This window comes from Brachyistius frenatus, unplaced genomic scaffold (genome assembly GCF_029030835.1).
Source record: "Brachyistius frenatus isolate BFR_SWC_R1_liver_20210118 unplaced genomic scaffold, ASM2903083v1 Contig_14, whole genome shotgun sequence".
Lineage (NCBI taxonomy): Eukaryota > Metazoa > Chordata > Actinopteri > Embiotocidae > Brachyistius > Brachyistius frenatus.
Genome location: NW_027210613.1, coordinates 6,378,867 through 6,395,652, shown reverse-complemented (window position 1 = coordinate 6,395,652; position 16,786 = coordinate 6,378,867). Strand labels below are relative to the sequence as shown.

The following is a 16,786-nucleotide window of genomic DNA, read 5'->3' as shown; positions in this document are numbered from 1 at the left end:
ATGACAAAATATCAGAAGTACACTTTGTATTTTGGATTTTTTTTTTTAAGTGAGACTGAGACAGACAACACAGAAATACATTGGCCACATTTTTATTTATTTATTTTCCTTTATATTAATACCATCCAAACATTGTTTTGATATTTCCAATTGTTAAACAGTTGGTTTCTAATGACATTTATAGCACAAATTGTGCCTCTGTGTATCATTTACTTCTTACTTCTTTTACTTTAGAAAAACACAAAAATATCTGTTATTCACAATTCTATGCAAGAAAGGTGCTATTATACTCTCGATAACATGTCAAAAAAAAACAAGCAGTTTAGAAACTGTAGGGGACAGGAGACAAAAATAAAATTATATTTTGTCTTTTGCTTAGTAAACTTTTTACATTCTCGCACATCAGCTGGAAATATAAGGACAGGGGTGTGAGCGCTGTGAGGCATGCAGTGACGCTGATGCCTCCATCAGCTCTAAGAGAACAATACCAAAGAGATCAGCGGAGCCACCATGAGCAGAAGTCCAGCACTCCTGCTGTTGGCGCTGTTACAGAAGGCACCCTGGCAGCAGCTCACGTCTACTCCAATGGCTCCTGTTATCTCTGCAGTTGCCGTCTTTGAGCAGAACAGCCCGGAGGCGCAGCCCTTCATGGTCACCTTTTCCGCTCCGACTGTCACTGAGGGAATGAAAGTAATGTGAGTGTGCGAGCTTCACGTTTTTAATACTGTAGTCACAAAACATTCCTCTGAGCTGAGGAAGTATGTGGAGCACGGGGGCAGACACTTTGTACTGCAGGCCTGTTACCGGTTGTTGAGACGCATTGGTCCTCATTCCCCTCGCAGTTCAGGGTTGCGGTGCATGTTTGTCCGTCACAGGTGAAGCACTTTTTGCCATTTGGAGATGTCTTGATGGCTTCTGTGAAATAGAACCCAATAAAAATCAACAAATATTGAAAATGCAAAGAATTAAGTCCATAATGTGTTTGTTTCATCATACTTATAATAGCCTACTAATTAATAGTTCAATATTTTTGAAATAGCCTAGGTGTTGTTTTAACCTTATTTGATAATGAGAAGCTGTGCAGTCACTAAAATCAGACTTGTTTAATTCTACATGAGGATTTTTTTTTTTTTTTTTTTTTTTTTTTTTATAACTGAAACAAGATAAATGTTGTTTTTTAGCCAGCAGTCACTTTGAAAGCAGTTCTGAGATTTTCACAATTTTATGTTTTTCCTTACAACAAAATGCCAGTTTCTCCAAAAATGTCTCTAAGTGGTGCAAAAAAAAAAAAGAAGAAAAAAAAACCAACACATCTAAATGACAATAGACCTGATGTACATTACCCGGGGCAGGTTGACTGTTGCAGAGGTCAGTGGCGCAACATTTGCTGGTAATTGTGGTTTTAGAGACTCCAAAGTTTAAGGAGCCCACCAAACAATGTTCAGGCAAAGCACACGATTTACTGCTGATGTCAGTCACTTTTGAACCACCTGCAACCAAAGATTAGCCATTGTAAACTGGGCCAGTGCCAAGCTGAAAAAAAAACCCAACACAACATAGCCTACTATATGCCATACCTGCATAGGACATGAAGTGGAGTGCATTGCACTGCTGACCATCTGAACACACTGTTTTATCAGTGCAGGTGCCAGAGCTTCCAGGTAGACACTGATAACATTGCAGGGAGTAGGCTGATAAAACACAATGATAAAAATGAGTTGAATACATTAACTTTTCTTGTCTACAAAGTATGAAAAAAAAATATTTCTACGCATTTATTCATTAGTAAATTAATAAGGCGTTAAAAATGAGTTTAAAACAACACTATAAAAGGAGACTGATTCATCTCTGCACAAGCCGCAGCAGAGGAACAAAGAGTAAAGGCAATAAAACCTGCCGCAAATTCCCTTTTAAGATGTACACAAACCCCTGTTGGGCTGAAATAACCCAAAGCATTTGATAAATCAAAGTTAAAAAAAACAGATGACAGAATAAAAACTTGCCTTTCGGGACAAGCAAAATGCAGAGAATCCAGGTGAGGAGATACATTTTGTGATGGCAGGAAACAACTAAGGTTTTGTTTCAACATCTTAGGCTTTAAGCAGTTTTTCTGAGAAAGGGGTTGTCCTCATTTTCAGGCCACTCCTTTGTCCCTCTTTTCATACTGCATTGAGTTGTTTTGAATTTCTGTTTGAATGTAGTTTGAATATACACATTTTCACTATAATTTTATCAATACATGTACAACAGAAATTAACTTATACTGTTTCCAAACTGGACAGACTGGAAAAGGTGGTGGACTATACACCTAAATTGTAAATTAAGTTTCTATTTTGTTCACTTTTCTGTAAACTTCTTTTATTAAATGCCTATTTTTTATTATTATTATGGAATCATTTTTATTAGTACAGTGAGGCTGCAGCTAACAATTTTTTCTTCATCAAGGACCGGGAGAAATCCACACTTTGAATTTTCAGCACATTACACATGGTTCAATAACAGACAGGAAGGTTAAAATACCCTTTTCTCTGCTTGTGTATTATTGCACCATAATGTGATGAATGTCTGACAGACTGAAAGCTTAAAATAAAGTGTGCAAATAATATCTAACTTCTCATGAAGTGTTTTCTCTATCAGAAACCAAGTGAGTACCACTTAGGTTTAATTTCTTGGAAAACAAAAGCTACAGCCCACAAACATGTTTTGTCTTTGTGGGCAGCAGAGTAAATTGCCTTTCACTTGGTGCCAGCAGCTCTTTAGTTTACTTTGTTTTGCAACTTTACACGACACTGTTTCCCACTTTTGAGTTTTGCTGTAACATAAGAATTTCCCTCTGAGGGATTAATAAAGTATATATCTATCTATCTATTACAAGCCTGAGTCAATTTGTTACGGTATACCAGGAGACACTTACACCACACATAAAATCTTTTCACTAGATTTTTGTTTTATTTCTGAGTAAATGACAATTACCCTTCTCTTTAAAAAAAAATATAATAATAACATTTTCATCTCAGAAAACATATGCACCATTAGTACAACAAAACTGCAGTCACACGGTCAATAATGGCTTGACATGTTGAGACGTGAAGAGAGACAGTTTTCTCCAACATATCTGCACAGGGTGCAGCCGTGTAAACCCTACATCTCATGAGGGCAGGGATAGGCACCTCTCAAACATGGAGCACCAGGAGTCTGGATAATTCCGCTTTATTTCAATCTCCCACTCATGTAGCAGGTTGAAATAAACCATAAACCTTTGACTCCGGCTTCACTCGCCCCTCCTGTTGGGTGCGAACGACGGCCTTCACTTTCAGACACACTTCTCTCTTAATGTGACTTCCATTATAAAAGGTTGCGGTGCTATTGTTAATAACTGCAGTTCCACTCAGGTGTTAGCAGAGCAGGCGGCTGTATTCGGAGAGGGCTGAGGACTTCTTCACTCCATCCCAGATACGAGCTGCGTAGTGAAACCTGTAAAAACAACAAAGACAGGAAGACCGGAAATGTGAGTGGAGAGAGAGAAGGGGGTGAAAAGCTCCAACGTTACCCGCTAACGTCTCAGAGGAGACTAAATTGAACACTTAAATTAAATACTGTTTTTTTTTTACAAATGAATGGTTATTTAACAAAAATGTGAATGTTAACCTCTGCTGTATTGTTAATACACAAAACCTTCTCCAAATCGTGTTCAGCTTATTTGCAACTTTATTACAGGGAGCACTCTGCTTTACATACAACCTTAACAACAAGCAAGCAAATGAGGAGATTTTCTTTCTGATACAGCCTCAACAACCACGTAACATTTCTGCTGTCATGTTTGGTTGCTCTACAAAACCTTCACCTCCTGGTTCATTCCTCCACCACTAGTTTTTGACCAGTGGTTTCTGAATAACTTTAGAATGATTCTAAATGGGAAATGCACAAATGAGTCTGTAATGTTTACCAGTTTTTCTCAGTGAGAATGGTGTGCGACAGCTGACAGCGGGGCATGGCCAGTATTTGGCTGCGGAGTTTTGAAACCATGGTGGAGAAGGAAGGGTGTCCTCTGTACCCGGGGAGCAGTGAGAAGAGAGGGTACGTTCCTGAACCTAAACGTTGCACAAAGATTCGTTTACGTCTCACAAAATGTACAAGAGGACAATTTGGTTTTGTCTTTCAAGAAGAAAGAAATTCTTTTCAACCTGTTTTAGTCAGATTATCCTCTCCCTCACTCTCCTGCACAGGAAGCAGGAACATATTGACCTCGGTTGCCAGATAGTCCTGCCCCAGGCCTGGGAAGACATTACAGTCTACCATGGACAGTGTACCTGAAAAAAACCCACATATAGGAATGAGTGAAGGCGTGGCCTGATTGAAAAAGACATTTGGACTGTTGTTGTTGTTAAAAAGACGACTAAACCAAATACAAACAACGGCAAAACTAAAAGCTTTTGGTTTGGTTACAGACTGCTTGTCTGTATTAACTGGTCATAAAATCCGATTTTGATCACACAAGCACAGACAAACACAATGTGATTAAGCTAATAGCACATATGTGTCTTTACCAAACACAACCAATAAACATCCTTAGTGAAAAGCAAGGGGCAGAAATGACCTCAAACAAACGCTTCTGTTAGCTGCAGATCAAACCTGCGCGACGTTTACAAAGAATTTTCTGATTATCAAACACTGAGTAATGCCTTTCAGTTTTATGCTAATCAATGAGTCTTGAGTTTAAGTCTTCTAAGATCTGTTTTTGTGGCACGGCATGGTTCACATCAGCTGATGCTTCTTTTGAATCGCAAACTCAAAATGTTGAAATTTTCTTTTACAGGTTAATGTAGCTCTAACTCAGCCAGTCATGTTTCATTGACTGGACTCCAGGTTTGTTAACTTCTGACACCAATTAGTATTGACTGATGTCATTCAATAACTTTTTTTAAGCCAACACTGAGAATGTTTGAATAGTGCCCATAATATGGACAAGAACAATACAATGATTTGCGTTTCACTAGTTCAAATATATTGCGCTTATTCATAATTCTAATTTAGATTTTACAATATTTAAAGACAAATTTATACAGAAATGCAGAAAACTTCAAAGGGTTCACTTTTTCTAAAGTCAGTTTTAGATATTAAAAATAATCAGCTTCCGAAATCTGAATACATCCACATGTGAAAAGAATATTATAATAGCTTTGCACCTTTGTATTTGAGATGAGAATGGGCCATTAATTTGTCCACCACCATATGCATGTTCTTCAGATTTCTCGGACAGAAATCGTCCCGTCTGGCCTTATTCTGGAGGAACACTTAAAGAGAGAGAAATTAAGAGTGTTAGATACTATTATACCCGATTCGGTGCGTGAGATTGAGTGTGTTTCTGCATAAAACAGCCACCTATGTGAGGATAGTACTCTGCTCCATCGTCATTCCCCGACGAGCCAGTGCTGTCATGGCTTGCAGACGGAGTGGAAGGTTTCAGCATCTCAGCAGTCTGAAGAAACCTACCCAAAAACATGACAACATAATCCAACTTCAACTGTTCAATCACGCAGCAATAGCCACAAGCGTTGGGTAATTCACTACTTTTCTGTCCAATGAAATTCATATGCCTTTGAGATTCCATTTGTCACTCAAATTGTGAAGTTCATATTATCAATGAATATTTTTGCATTACATTTGAAACAGGTGCAAAATAAAAGCATTTTTAGTTGGGGTCTCAGACTTTTGGACCCTGCTTTATGAGTGTGTCATGATATATAACATATTTATTGTCCACAAACACTTCATTTATAAAACACATTGCCTGGTTTTGGTTGAGACAGCAAGTAAAAACCAGATCAATCAAAAAGAAAATTACATTTAATTCTAATACTGCCATAAATGAGTTCTGCTCACTGATTTGCAGCTCTGCCCACCACAGTCCAGTAAAACTAGAGAAAATAAAGGGTGAATACTGTGTAGTACCACGGTATAAACAATATAAACAGTAAATCTACAGGGGCTGACCAATTATATAGTTCCACTGTATGTCATCAAACTGCCCTACCAACCACTTCTCTTTTTTATCGACTGAATCCATGTGAGTTTTCGAATGACAACAACAGGAATGATCTCAATGGAAAGAAGCCATATTAATCTGGTCAAATATTAATCTTTGAATTTATGCCAGCATAAAATGTCCAAATGTGTCTGCATTGGAAGTGTAATTTTCTTGTACTTTCCAGATTATTCATCAGGTAGCAAAGGGTAGGTTTACATTTTTCAACCCTGTCTTACAATATTACACACATACATGCCTTTTACGTAAACTGAAACCATTATTGGTAGCTGCAATTGTTCCTCCAGTCTGCGCTGGCCACAAAGAAATTCCTTTCCTTCAAACACGAGGAAAGTGTCGCACCATGAGGCTGGAGCTCCAACGATCATATGAAACGCAGTTAACGATACCAAAATTCCTGAACAGACAATGGTAGAGTGGATTAGATGGATGAACGAATGTCAGTTGGACGGGCACATAGCCAGACATTTCCAACAGGTCTGGCTTTGCCTGCATTTTCTGTTTACAAGACCAACTGAAAGAATAATATTACTGAGCATATGAGAAAATCGAGGCAAATATCCTCTCAAGATACAAGGTGGAATGCTCAGCATTCCTTTGGGACAGGGGGACTTTTTGAGTTACAGTCAGAGCCTTCCTGAGAACCACTTTCTCCTTTTGTCCTGTTAGCCTGGGCAGTAAGAAAGTGCACATATCCATCCCAGATAAACAGGTACCTACCTGTAAAGGTTTAAATCTGTGAACCAATCTTGAACCACAATTACGACATGGCACACTGTAAACAGGAAGGCGGCAATCTGCAGGGACTGTTGACAGATCACACAGACAGTACAATGTGCTTACATGTTAACGTGTACAGAAGAACTGAAAAGATCATTAAACACAGAACCACAGGTCCGTAGAGGTTTTGCACCAGCTCTCAGATTACATATTGCCCTCTGCTGGCCTGCCACATACCTGCATTTCAACATATGTGTGAGGGAGGTTGTACTCTGGAGGCAACTTGCGATCGTTGTTGATAAGGTGGTCCAGAATAGATGGGCTGAGGATTGGCTGAAACAAAAAAAGGCATTTAAACACAACCTGATGCTTCAGCGCAGATCACCTCTCATCCAGACAGTTTTACTGTCAATCTGCAGATTTTCTAAATTTCCAAGTGACATTTCAGACAATTCATGACTTGAATTCAGATGGCAAAATGAAAATACTACAGCAAAAGGAAAGTGAAACTGTCATGTTTACCTGTGTATCCAAAAAATGACTCTCTCCTGTGTGATGAAGAAATCAATGCCTGTGCTTTGGTTTCCTCCTCTCTCCTTGATTTCTTGGGTCTGGGCTCTGAATACATGACTCCTGTTCAAACAAATACACAAGCTTACACGAAAAAAGAGACACAGTGTGTCTCCAATGACTTCCGGCGAGCCCGTCGCTCACTGAAAATAAAAGTCATAGATGACCTGAGACCCCAAAACCGGGGAATTATTACATCAAGTAAACTGACTGACGCAAAGGAAGATGATGTATTACAACTGCAAGTGCAACTAACAAATGCATAACTGGGGTGTAAATGAGCATTCTAGTTTGTAGCTGAGTTCAAATATTCTCTCAACAAATAGTATTTAATTATATGGATATTTAGGTGCGTAGGCATTGTACAGTGTCATAACCTGAGCTGGTTTTAAATGTTACTCTGTTAGAAAACCAAATAATGTATGATTAACTGTAACGTTTCACTCTATGGAAGCATTATATCGCCCCTGTGTGTTCACAAAGAGTAACTTACTTTTATAAACAGTGTTAAAATACAACATTTCAATGGGAAGGATAAATATATATATACACATATAGAAATGTACTATTGATCTGTGTTATCAGTTTGTGTTATTTCAAATTTGAATAGATCAGCATTAACTGCACGTGAACCGGGAAGTACATGCAAGAAAACCCTCAACTATCATGCAACTGAGGGAACTTTGTATGTGAGTGTGGTCAAAAACATTTTGCAAGCAAACGTCAGACAGAGGTGAACAATTATGGAAAAAAAAATCCTGCTAAAAGGGTGTACTTTTTTCAGCCAGACATTTTTCACCCGCAGAAAAATATGAATAAATGATTGAAAAGGCTAATTTCCCTTGTGGTAATGTTCAAGTACATCTTTATTGATAGGCTCTGTTCTATAGAGCATCAATTGTTTGCTTGTCAAAATATGCTGAAAAGAAAAAAACAATTTCCCTGAGATGTACTTAGTTTTTCAGACTGTCTGTAGTACTGACAAAAAGTCAATATGATAATATTCCTCTATTTTTCTATTATTATTTATATGACTGGTGTAACAGTGCTGTGGGTCAATCTGTAGTGCAGGCTGGTGTAGTAATGTAGCAACACAACTGTTAGTCTACTCTTCCGAAACCTTTTATTGGCAGATTTTTTTCTTTTTTCAAAACTTTAATGTCAGTTCTTCTAAGGTTTGGTCCTAACTGACCTCATACACTAAACTGGGATCAGAAACACGGTGTTACTGTCTCAGTTCCTCTTTTGGCATTTGTCACAATGACAGAAAATAAAGTAACACTTAACACAGTACAGAAGAATGCATTGTTCATTAACGCATTCCTAATAACTCATATTTCAGGACTACAATGTAGATAATGATGAGTTACTGGAGAACTGACGGGGAGGAGATTATTGCATTAAATGATGTTTAGTTCATAATTATCTGTAAATCCATCATACTCTCCACTTTCAGAAGTAGTTTAAACACTGACAGTAACTTCTCATTCATTACTGATTACCCTCCAGTAGTTGATACATCATCCTGACCTACTGTTTATGCGCCCACTCAAGTTAAGTTCACATCAATCTGAGCAGTTTACAAACTTCATGTAACTCCTAGTACCTTTGATCTTCCTCTGGAGTGTTGGCCGATAACAGCGACATGATCGTCGATTTCCCGCTTCCCTGCAGGCCAATGACTCCCACCACCAACATGTCTGTCTGGTCCCTCAAATACTGCAACACACCACAACAAAGCACAACTTTCTTTGAGCGGAAACCGGGAACTACACGGAACACATCATTATATCTTATGACCTGCATCAACTAAGCTCATTAAGCATGAACTCACCTCCATGGCACTGTCGCACCAATTCATCTGATCGTCCACGAGCTTGATGCTGTGCTTCATCTTCTCCGGAGGAAGGAGTTTGGACTGACCGACCATGGCTGAAAGTCGTACGGAAAGATTCAAGATTTGATGTTCTTGTGTCTACAAATATAATTTGGCCTTAATAATAATAAAACAACAAATAATAATAATGAATGCATTTTTGTAAAACCTATAATGACTCACGGTCCACGGCGCTGCTCGATGCAGAAGCACCCATTCCTCTGTTCTGGATCTGGTATACGGGCTGTGTGGGTCGCTGCCCTTCCCGCTCCATCTTGGAGGGTCCGGGACCAGACGCCTGAGCTGCTGCTTCTGGAGGAGTCAATGGCTTCCCTGCATCATCTCTGGCTTTCATTAGCATGATGGGCTTCTCCAGGACTGGAGCTCCGCTGACGGGTGCATTCTGTGATGGCTTAGCCTTGAAAAGGATCCGAAAACAGTGCAGCTCAGTACATTACACGAGCTCAGGGGTAGACAGGCTTCACAGATAAAAACTGTAATGATCATGTTTTAACTATAGCTTGTTTGTTGAGACACGTAGGGTTCAAAATACGGGAGGATTTTTGAACAGGTGAGGGTGGCGGGTTGTATCGTACTGTGTTTGCATTCTGCCTATTTTGTCAATCCTTTACATCTTGTTGCTTCTCTCCTACTCTCTGCGGGTACAGCTGAATTCCTAATAAACCTGTTTTCATTTGCATATTTTTTTTATTTTTTTTTATTTCTGATGCCTGACAGTGAGACCAGAATGAAACAGGGACTAAAACAGTCACTTTCACGCTGCAGCGCCGCAATTCTAAAATCCAGATTTTACAAGCAAATGTTGTCAAAAAAAAAAAAAATCACGACCACTCATAATTTGAAGACAACAGCTGTGCTGTGATTTTGGCGATATTTCCATGTAAAATTATCTATTAAAGAGAAAGTTATAAGCAGCGGAATATCTTTCTGCACGCAGAGCAGCTCGACACATGCCGTTTGCATCAGGTTGTTGGTTGCCATGTTGCCATTTAAGTTGAGATTGAAACGCAGAGTGTGAATCGCGCCTTTATATTGTTTCACAGACGATCTGGCAATTTTGTGTAACGTCAGTATATGATGACAAACTTTGAGGGCAATGCAAACAACAAAATGGTAGGGTGCGGAAAGACGGCCTGAATACATGCTGGCAGGTATGATTGTGGATATATTTCTAAATTCTGGGATGAGTTATGTAAAATGTCGACATCATCTCGGACAATGTCTGTATTGAATGATGAATGATGTAAATGCAACTCCTCCTAAGCTTTGCTCATAAATTCAACGCTACGATTATCTAATGTACTCATATTTCATTTAATCTGACACTTCTGACCAGACTAATCAAAAAGAGCTTCATGTCCGAGACGAGCTGACTCACTCTTTCTCCGGGGGGTTTTGCCAGAATGATGGGGGTCTTCTGAATGAGAGGTCCTGGTGGATCCTCGCTCCCGTCCTGATCACAAAATGTCGAAATTTACTCGAGTCATGAGTTTGATATACAACAAGCAGTCAAAACAACCCGGGCTCCGTCTGCATTACCCTTCGTTCTCTCGGCTGGTATTCCCGATCCCGACTGGGACCGGACAGATTTTGCCCCGGAGGTCCGACATCTCTGTCTCCCCGGCGTCGCCTCCTCCTGCGGCTCTGCCCGTACATGCCGGGCTGACTGTGGCCGGACTCCGACATGTCGCGATTTTGCAGCGGATTTACAGCTGATGTCGACGGGGAAGCTCAGCAAACGATCCGAGTCCAACGAGAGGCGAACTAAATGCGACTTCCGCTGAAATATCTTTGCAACTGCGGCCGGCTGGCAGCCCTGTAACTGTTAATGTCGTTGGACGTTTACATCTTTGAGTTAGCCTCAGTTGCTTCCGTGATGGTTCAACACCGACCAACTTGTCTGTGGACGTAAACAACGGAGGCTAAAGCGTTTTACATGGGGGCACTCGTTTCGGAACTCGGCGCTCACCGGTATTGTACCGCGGAGCGGTTGCACTTTATCAACGCGGTAGATTAAACTCCACCCGCTTAAAACTGTCTTTGCTACGAAACGAATGCATCTCGTACGTCTGGTAAATGCAGTCGTAATGAAACATCGTGATGATGTTAATAGTTCCCATACGTTTAGGACCTGGTTCTAGCCATTTCTCTTTATCACAGAGTTATTATGAATAATTATCACATCGTAAGTTTCTTAAAGGCAGGGTTCAAATATTTTGTACATACAGAACAAGCTTTATTTTATTTAAGTGAAGAGTGAACTTAAGAAAGGGGATATTGATAATGCCGGACCACCCGTGACATTTATTTAGCCGGAAATGAATTTGATTTAGGTTAAACCCCCGAAATACAATTCTTAATCAATTGAATTATTCTGCGGGCTGAAATCACAATATTCCGAAAGTACATCAAACAAGAGTTTTCACTTCGTGTTTGGAGAACTAACTCAAACTACCTTCGAGTGAAACCCAACATGATGCGTTCAGGGTGTTGGAGGCTTTTCTCTTCCGGATTAAACCGGATATAGACGAGATCGGCGTACATGGACGTGGGCGCCATGAACAAGCGGACGGTGTCATCAAACATGAAAATTGTAAGGTTTTTCTTTTTGTAATATGGCCAGTTATACTTCTAGTATCACCACCTGTGCTGCTAAACGCGTAGAGGCTGTTTACTTTTCTAAAAACAATAATAACAATAACAATAATAATAATAACACGAGTGACTTGAGGTGACGTGAGCACCTACTGGTGCTCGTGGACGGAGGTAAGTGCTGCTTATACGCGCATGTAGCTCAACCACGGCCGTGTTTTCACACTAATATACACATGAACTGTCTGTGGAAACAAGTTTTAATCTGTTATCGGGTTGTGAGGCGAAAATAGGCTGAAGACAGAAATCACAACCAAACCAGCTGTAGTTACTCAAAACTGTTTCACGTCGTTGTGGATTGAAGTCTTTGTGTTAACGTGGTTAATGATTTAATCTATGAACCGTCAAAAAAAAAAAAAGAGACTCCAAAAGAGACTTCAGCAGCTTGTTTTGTCTAAAAAAAACAAAACAACCAAAGATTGCTATCGTAGCTTAGCATGCTAACATTTGTTAATTAGCACTGAATACAACTGAGGCTGTTGTGCGCGCGCCCGTGCGTGCGTGCGTGAATCTGTCCAATGATTATGGAGGTTTTTTTTGGGTTTTTTTAGCAAATGTCTGTTATGCGTGTTTAATGACCCAATCAGACTTTATTATAAGACATCAAATAATAAGTTGTTTTTTTTCCCTCAGTTGACAAATTCATTTGTTGTGCAATTGTCTAATGTTTAGATATAACAACAGCAGTTTGGCATAATCTTTATCTTAAAAGTAAAGCTGTCTGTCTTGATGAAACCTTTTTATATTGATTGATTGATTCCATCCGTTCTGCTTAAAATTGCAGACCACCGGGAGGTCGCCCTGACCACATCCGTATGTCTGAAGACTCGAGCGCTGACGAAGATCGGGGTGTCGTCACAGAAAGCCAGGTGTATGATGATGCTTGCCCAGAGGGAAGGAAATGTTGGGAATGTGGCAAACAAATTAGCAACTTAACCAACTTGATGTCGCACTACAAAAGCCACAACATCAAAGCCACCTGCCACATCTGCAAGGTTACTTTTCGTCGCCTGACGTCGCTGTCCACACACCTTGATAATGCCCACTTGCCACCCGTCTGCAGAAAGTGCTATCAGTCTTTCAGAAATGTGTGGGAGCTGAACAAGCATGCAGAGACAAATTGCACAAGCTCTGCATCATTTCAACGAGATTCAGCTGTGATTTCTGGAGTCATACGCAAGAGACCCAACAGAAACGTCTTTTCCAATGAGTTGAGGCCCGAGCAAAAAATCGAGATGAAGCCTGAGGGACCCGAGACGTCTGAAAACAGCGTGGAGTACACGGTGGGGGAAGGCGATCTAGATATCGACACGGAAAGTGGCAGTGAGAAGGCGGACGGTTCAACGAGCTCAGAATCTGAAGACGAAGACAAGACGTTCTCTAAACCTGTAGAGGATCCAGAATCGGATGGAGGCTCAAACTCCAGTTCGACAGATTGTTCCAGTGACTCCTCTGACATTCAACAGCCTAAACCAACTCCTGCGCCTTCCTCTAATGCTAAAAGTTCAATGTGTGCTGTGTGTGGTAGAGGCCCATTTAGGTCAGTTAAGCTCCATTTGCTGCACTGTAGTGGTATAAAAGTGAAATATCAGTGTTTTCTGTGCAAAAAACTTTTTGCAGATTCCCCATCTCTTAACGAACACCTCATGTCTTTTTATTCCTGTGACTACTGTGGCCAAATATTCTCTCACCAGAACTCCTACTACAGCCACGTGTGTCCCAAAGGACCCAAACCAGCATTGGTTCTCTTTTGCTCCGAGTCGCTGCCAAAAGCATGTAACATATGCAAATCCTTTTTCACTTCTGAGAAGACTTTGTCAGAACATGTCACCAGAGTTCACTCGTCAGTGGTCAGCACCAAGGTATGCATCGTTACTAATCCAGCTCTGTTGGCTGATAAAAAGGGTAAACCAGGCGTCCAGTCAGCCATCTCGAGTCTCAACAAAGTAAACCAGGTCATTAATGGACAGATCCGTGCCGGCCAAAACTTCACAGGGTCCTTGTCCGCCGTTGTGAAATCTAGCCCTTCCCCTCGCTCGACCCCCTCCCACGCAAGCGCACCTCCCGCCCCAACGTGCACGGCGTCTGCTGCTGTCAAATCGCGGAAAGTTGGCGCCCCAGATCAGCCTTCGAGCCGTCTTTCGTCACCTTCATCTGTTCATCCCCACGGTGCCACTGACACGACTCCAGATGCTGCCGCCTCTGAGCCCGGCCCTCCGCCGTCGCCCACCATTCTGGCCATGTTTGAGAATGATAGCCAGGATGTGGCTTTAATGAAACGTATGAACATGGGCTGGCGCTCCAAGGCCCCTCACCCCTGCAGGCAGTGTGGTGCCATCTTGCGGCAGCCCTCCCTCATCATCAGCCACCGCTACCTCCACCGAGGCCGTCGCTTGCACCAGTGCCAGTGTGGTAGAGCTTTCAAGCACCGGCTGCATCTCCTGCGACATTGCGTTCAGCATGCAGAGGCTGTAAGCTACATCTGCGTCAGCTGTGGAGACACTTTCACTGGAGCGAAACTCTTAGCTCAGCACCTGAAGGGCAAATCACTGAAAAAATCCCGTTCTGGACGTCCGTGGAAAAGTAAAGTTAAGAGCAAGTGTAGAATGTCCTTTACATGTGACTGCGGACAACTCTTTTGTAGGCCTTCGGCTTACATATGGCACCAACTTAAAAACAGGACAAAAAGTTGAAGAAGCCTATAATATAGTCGGGCCTCATCACATTTCAGATTTCTAGGTTCTCCTCCGAAGTGGGCATCACAAAACCAAGCTGTGCTCCAAATGGCATACTTGTATACCAGCAGTCACTTTCTTAGGTGCAGCAGTGCGTTCATGCTAACAAGTATGGAAACACGCAGTGCACAACAAGTACCTGGATGATTGCTCAAAACACTCCAAAAATTGAGTGTGAAACGTTGGTAACGTTGCACACTCGACGGTCGCTGTCCTGGCTACGTAGTGGGAAAGGAATGACCAATGATGTAAAGTATTTTTAAATTAAGGTGTCAAAAAGAAGCTGCAGCCGTTGCACACTAACGGGTTTATTTTTCCACGGAGTACCACAATACTGCTTTTGGACAGAAGCCATCAGTGTGTTGATTGTGTTTGTTGAACAGAGAGCACAGGAACACGTTTATTCCTTCCGCGGCAGATATGTTGGCAGGTGATGAATTCGCAATAAGTGCTGAGCAACCGTTTGTAGTTTGAGACGACGCAACCCTGACGAAATGCACTCACTAGTACACAAGTCGGTGTTCTAACATGTAAGAGTATATGTTCGTGTTTTTAAGGGAAGTACGCCAGTTGGAGCACAGCCAAAGTGTTTGTGGATCAGTGTGTAGAATTCAGATGGCATCTGGCGGTGAGGTCGCACAGTGCAATCAACTGAACGCCCCTCGCGTCGCCTTCCCCTTCCAGCCGTGCGGGATGATCTACAGTGGCGGCATGAGGCTCTCTAAAGCCGGTGTCTGAGGTACTGTAGAAACATGGCGCACTCTGTGGAGGAGTACCCGCCCCATATGTAGATGCATGTGTGTTCCAGGGTAATGAAAATGAACTGGGTTTTTTTTTTTAGTCTCAGGTGATTCTACACTAATGAAAATAGAATTATCAATATTATCAATTTCTGCCAATAGATCCCGCTGAATCCTACACATCTAATCAAAAAGGATATTTTACACGTCATCGGGTCGTCACTGCTTTGTTTAATTCATATGTTACCTCGTGACAAAATCGATGCAAAAAAAACATACACATTCATTCTTACTGGCTTTGAATTATAAGCATGTCCTGGATGGTTGGTAACATGTTTTGATCATGTGCAAATAACAGTAAACAGGGTTAGAATAAGTTCTTTTGGCATCAAACCAGAGTACAAATTAACCCACAAGGAATCTTTTTTAAGTTAAAACACATCAAAACTCCAGTTTATCGTCCAGAGAGAAAATTAAAGTCCAGTTTTGCAATATTTTAGTCACAAAGTGCATTCGTATCAAAGGTGGGAAGTGTGTTCCCAAATTTATTTTCTGTCCTTAAATTTGTTTTCAATAAAGCTGATTCAGTTATTACACATATTAGACGTTGAAGAGGTTTTGATGTTCAGTTTGAAAATAGCATATTAATTATTATTTTTTAAATCTTTTCTTATGATACTGGATGATTTGAACCCTAAGAGTCCTGAATATGTTGTTGTTGTTTATTTAACTCATGTCCACTAGATGGAGCAGTTGGGTTTTGAAAAGATGAGTTTACAAGGTAACCTGGATTTGAGCTTAATTTCTCTCAGAACAGGTGTAAACTCTTTTTTTGTATCAAACGATTGCAACCCTAATGTAGACATCAATATGTTTCAGTTGACAACCATTGAAACCCCACAGACTTACAGTTTGAAATAAAAGTGTTTTTCCACAATATTTGAATTGATGTTTAGTTTCTTCTCTTCATTGACCATCACAACACAGTTTCACTCACAATTCACTTGGAGGAAAACAGAATGACAAGGAACTGTCAGACACTTGTTATATTTGATAAGCCTGTTTTCAAACATCTTAGTAATCATTAAACTGTTAATGGATTTAACTGATTAGGCTAACACTGTAAAATATTGCAAGAAAAGAAAATTAACTTGTAAAATATATCTTATTCCATAGGAATAAGGCAGTAATGGAGTTCATCAATAAAACCTTTCAAATAGCAGTTCAGAGGCTCGGACATTGTGGATAACAAGATCCTCCGCTGTCCTTGTTTGAGATGAGTCGAGTTCTGTGTGCTCTGTCACAAATACATCTGCTGAAAACCAAACATTAAATTATTTTATCTGCATAATTTTACAGCAGTGAGTCACCGTGCAGCGCACTCAGCACTGCGCCCGAAAATGAGATCTTTGGTGGTTACGCCAGT

At 40.8% G+C, this 16,786-nt stretch overlaps 3 protein-coding genes across 4 annotated transcripts; 1 reads left to right on the top strand and 2 right to left on the bottom strand.

Moving 5' to 3' along the window:
- Positions 1 to 87: 87 nt before the first annotated feature.
- On the bottom strand, positions 88 to 2,238 carry LOC138617772 (urokinase plasminogen activator surface receptor-like). The gene is made up of 5 exons (XM_069693030.1): positions 2,004 to 2,238; positions 1,578 to 1,691; positions 1,344 to 1,490; positions 805 to 915; positions 88 to 676 (listed from the first exon to the last, which is right to left on the bottom strand). Exons 1-5 carry the CDS (start codon positions 2,047 to 2,049, stop codon positions 474 to 476), a joined length of 621 nt encoding a protein of 206 aa, XP_069549131.1. The 5' UTR covers positions 2,050 to 2,238; the 3' UTR covers positions 88 to 473.
- A 134-nt stretch (positions 2,239 to 2,372) lies between these two features.
- On the bottom strand, positions 2,373 to 11,185 carry smg9 (SMG9 nonsense mediated mRNA decay factor). Its single transcript, XM_069693350.1, has 13 exons — positions 10,773 to 11,185; positions 10,612 to 10,686; positions 9,396 to 9,630; positions 9,171 to 9,268; positions 8,943 to 9,055; positions 7,309 to 7,399; positions 7,004 to 7,129; positions 6,767 to 6,852; positions 5,383 to 5,489; positions 5,187 to 5,294; positions 4,185 to 4,310; positions 3,947 to 4,091; positions 2,373 to 3,474 (listed from the first exon to the last, which is right to left on the bottom strand). Exons 1-13 carry the CDS (start codon positions 10,917 to 10,919, stop codon positions 3,396 to 3,398), a joined length of 1,536 nt encoding a protein of 511 aa, XP_069549451.1. The 5' UTR covers positions 10,920 to 11,185; the 3' UTR covers positions 2,373 to 3,395.
- A 546-nt stretch (positions 11,186 to 11,731) lies between these two features.
- On the top strand, positions 11,732 to 16,305 carry LOC138617948 (zinc finger protein 16). Of its 2 annotated transcripts, none has more exons than XM_069693343.1 (2): positions 11,732 to 11,826; positions 12,670 to 16,305. In XM_069693343.1, exon 2 carries the CDS (start codon positions 12,701 to 12,703, stop codon positions 14,576 to 14,578), a length of 1,878 nt encoding a protein of 625 aa, XP_069549444.1. In that variant the 5' UTR covers positions 11,732 to 11,826; positions 12,670 to 12,700; the 3' UTR covers positions 14,579 to 16,305. The 2 variants fall into 2 exon arrangements, with proteins under 2 accessions (XP_069549444.1, XP_069549445.1); XM_069693344.1 differs by lacking the exon at positions 11,732 to 11,826 and adding an exon at positions 11,887 to 11,999.
- The last annotated feature ends 481 nt before the right edge of the window (positions 16,306 to 16,786 follow it).

Excerpts from the sequence above, each read along its gene's own strand:
- LOC138617948 (XM_069693343.1), top strand. The coding sequence starts at position 12,701 with ATGTCTGAAGACTCGAGCGCTGACGAAGATCGGGGTGTCGTCACAGAA.
- smg9 (XM_069693350.1), bottom strand. The coding sequence starts at position 10,919 with ATGTCGGAGTCCGGCCACAGTCAGCCCGGCATGTACGGGCAGAGCCGC. Across the intron at positions 9,631-10,611 it reads CAAAACCCCCCGGAGAAAGA|GCTAAGCCATCACAGAATGC; the intron begins GTGAGTCAGCTC and ends ATCCTTTTCAAG. Across the intron at positions 7,130-7,308 it reads TCTTCATCACACAGGAGAGA|GTTGTGTTTAAATGCCTTTT; the intron begins GTCATTTTTTGG and ends CTGAAGCATCAG.
- LOC138617772 (XM_069693030.1), bottom strand. The coding sequence starts at position 2,049 with ATGTATCTCCTCACCTGGATTCTCTGCATTTTGCTTGTCCCGAAAG. Across the intron at positions 1,491-1,577 it reads CCACTTCATGTCCTATGCAG|GTGGTTCAAAAGTGACTGAC; the intron begins GTATGGCATATA and ends CTTTGGTTGCAG. Across the intron at positions 677-804 it reads CCAATGCGTCTCAACAACCG|TGACAGTCGGAGCGGAAAAG; the intron begins GTAACAGGCCTG and ends TCATTCCCTCAG.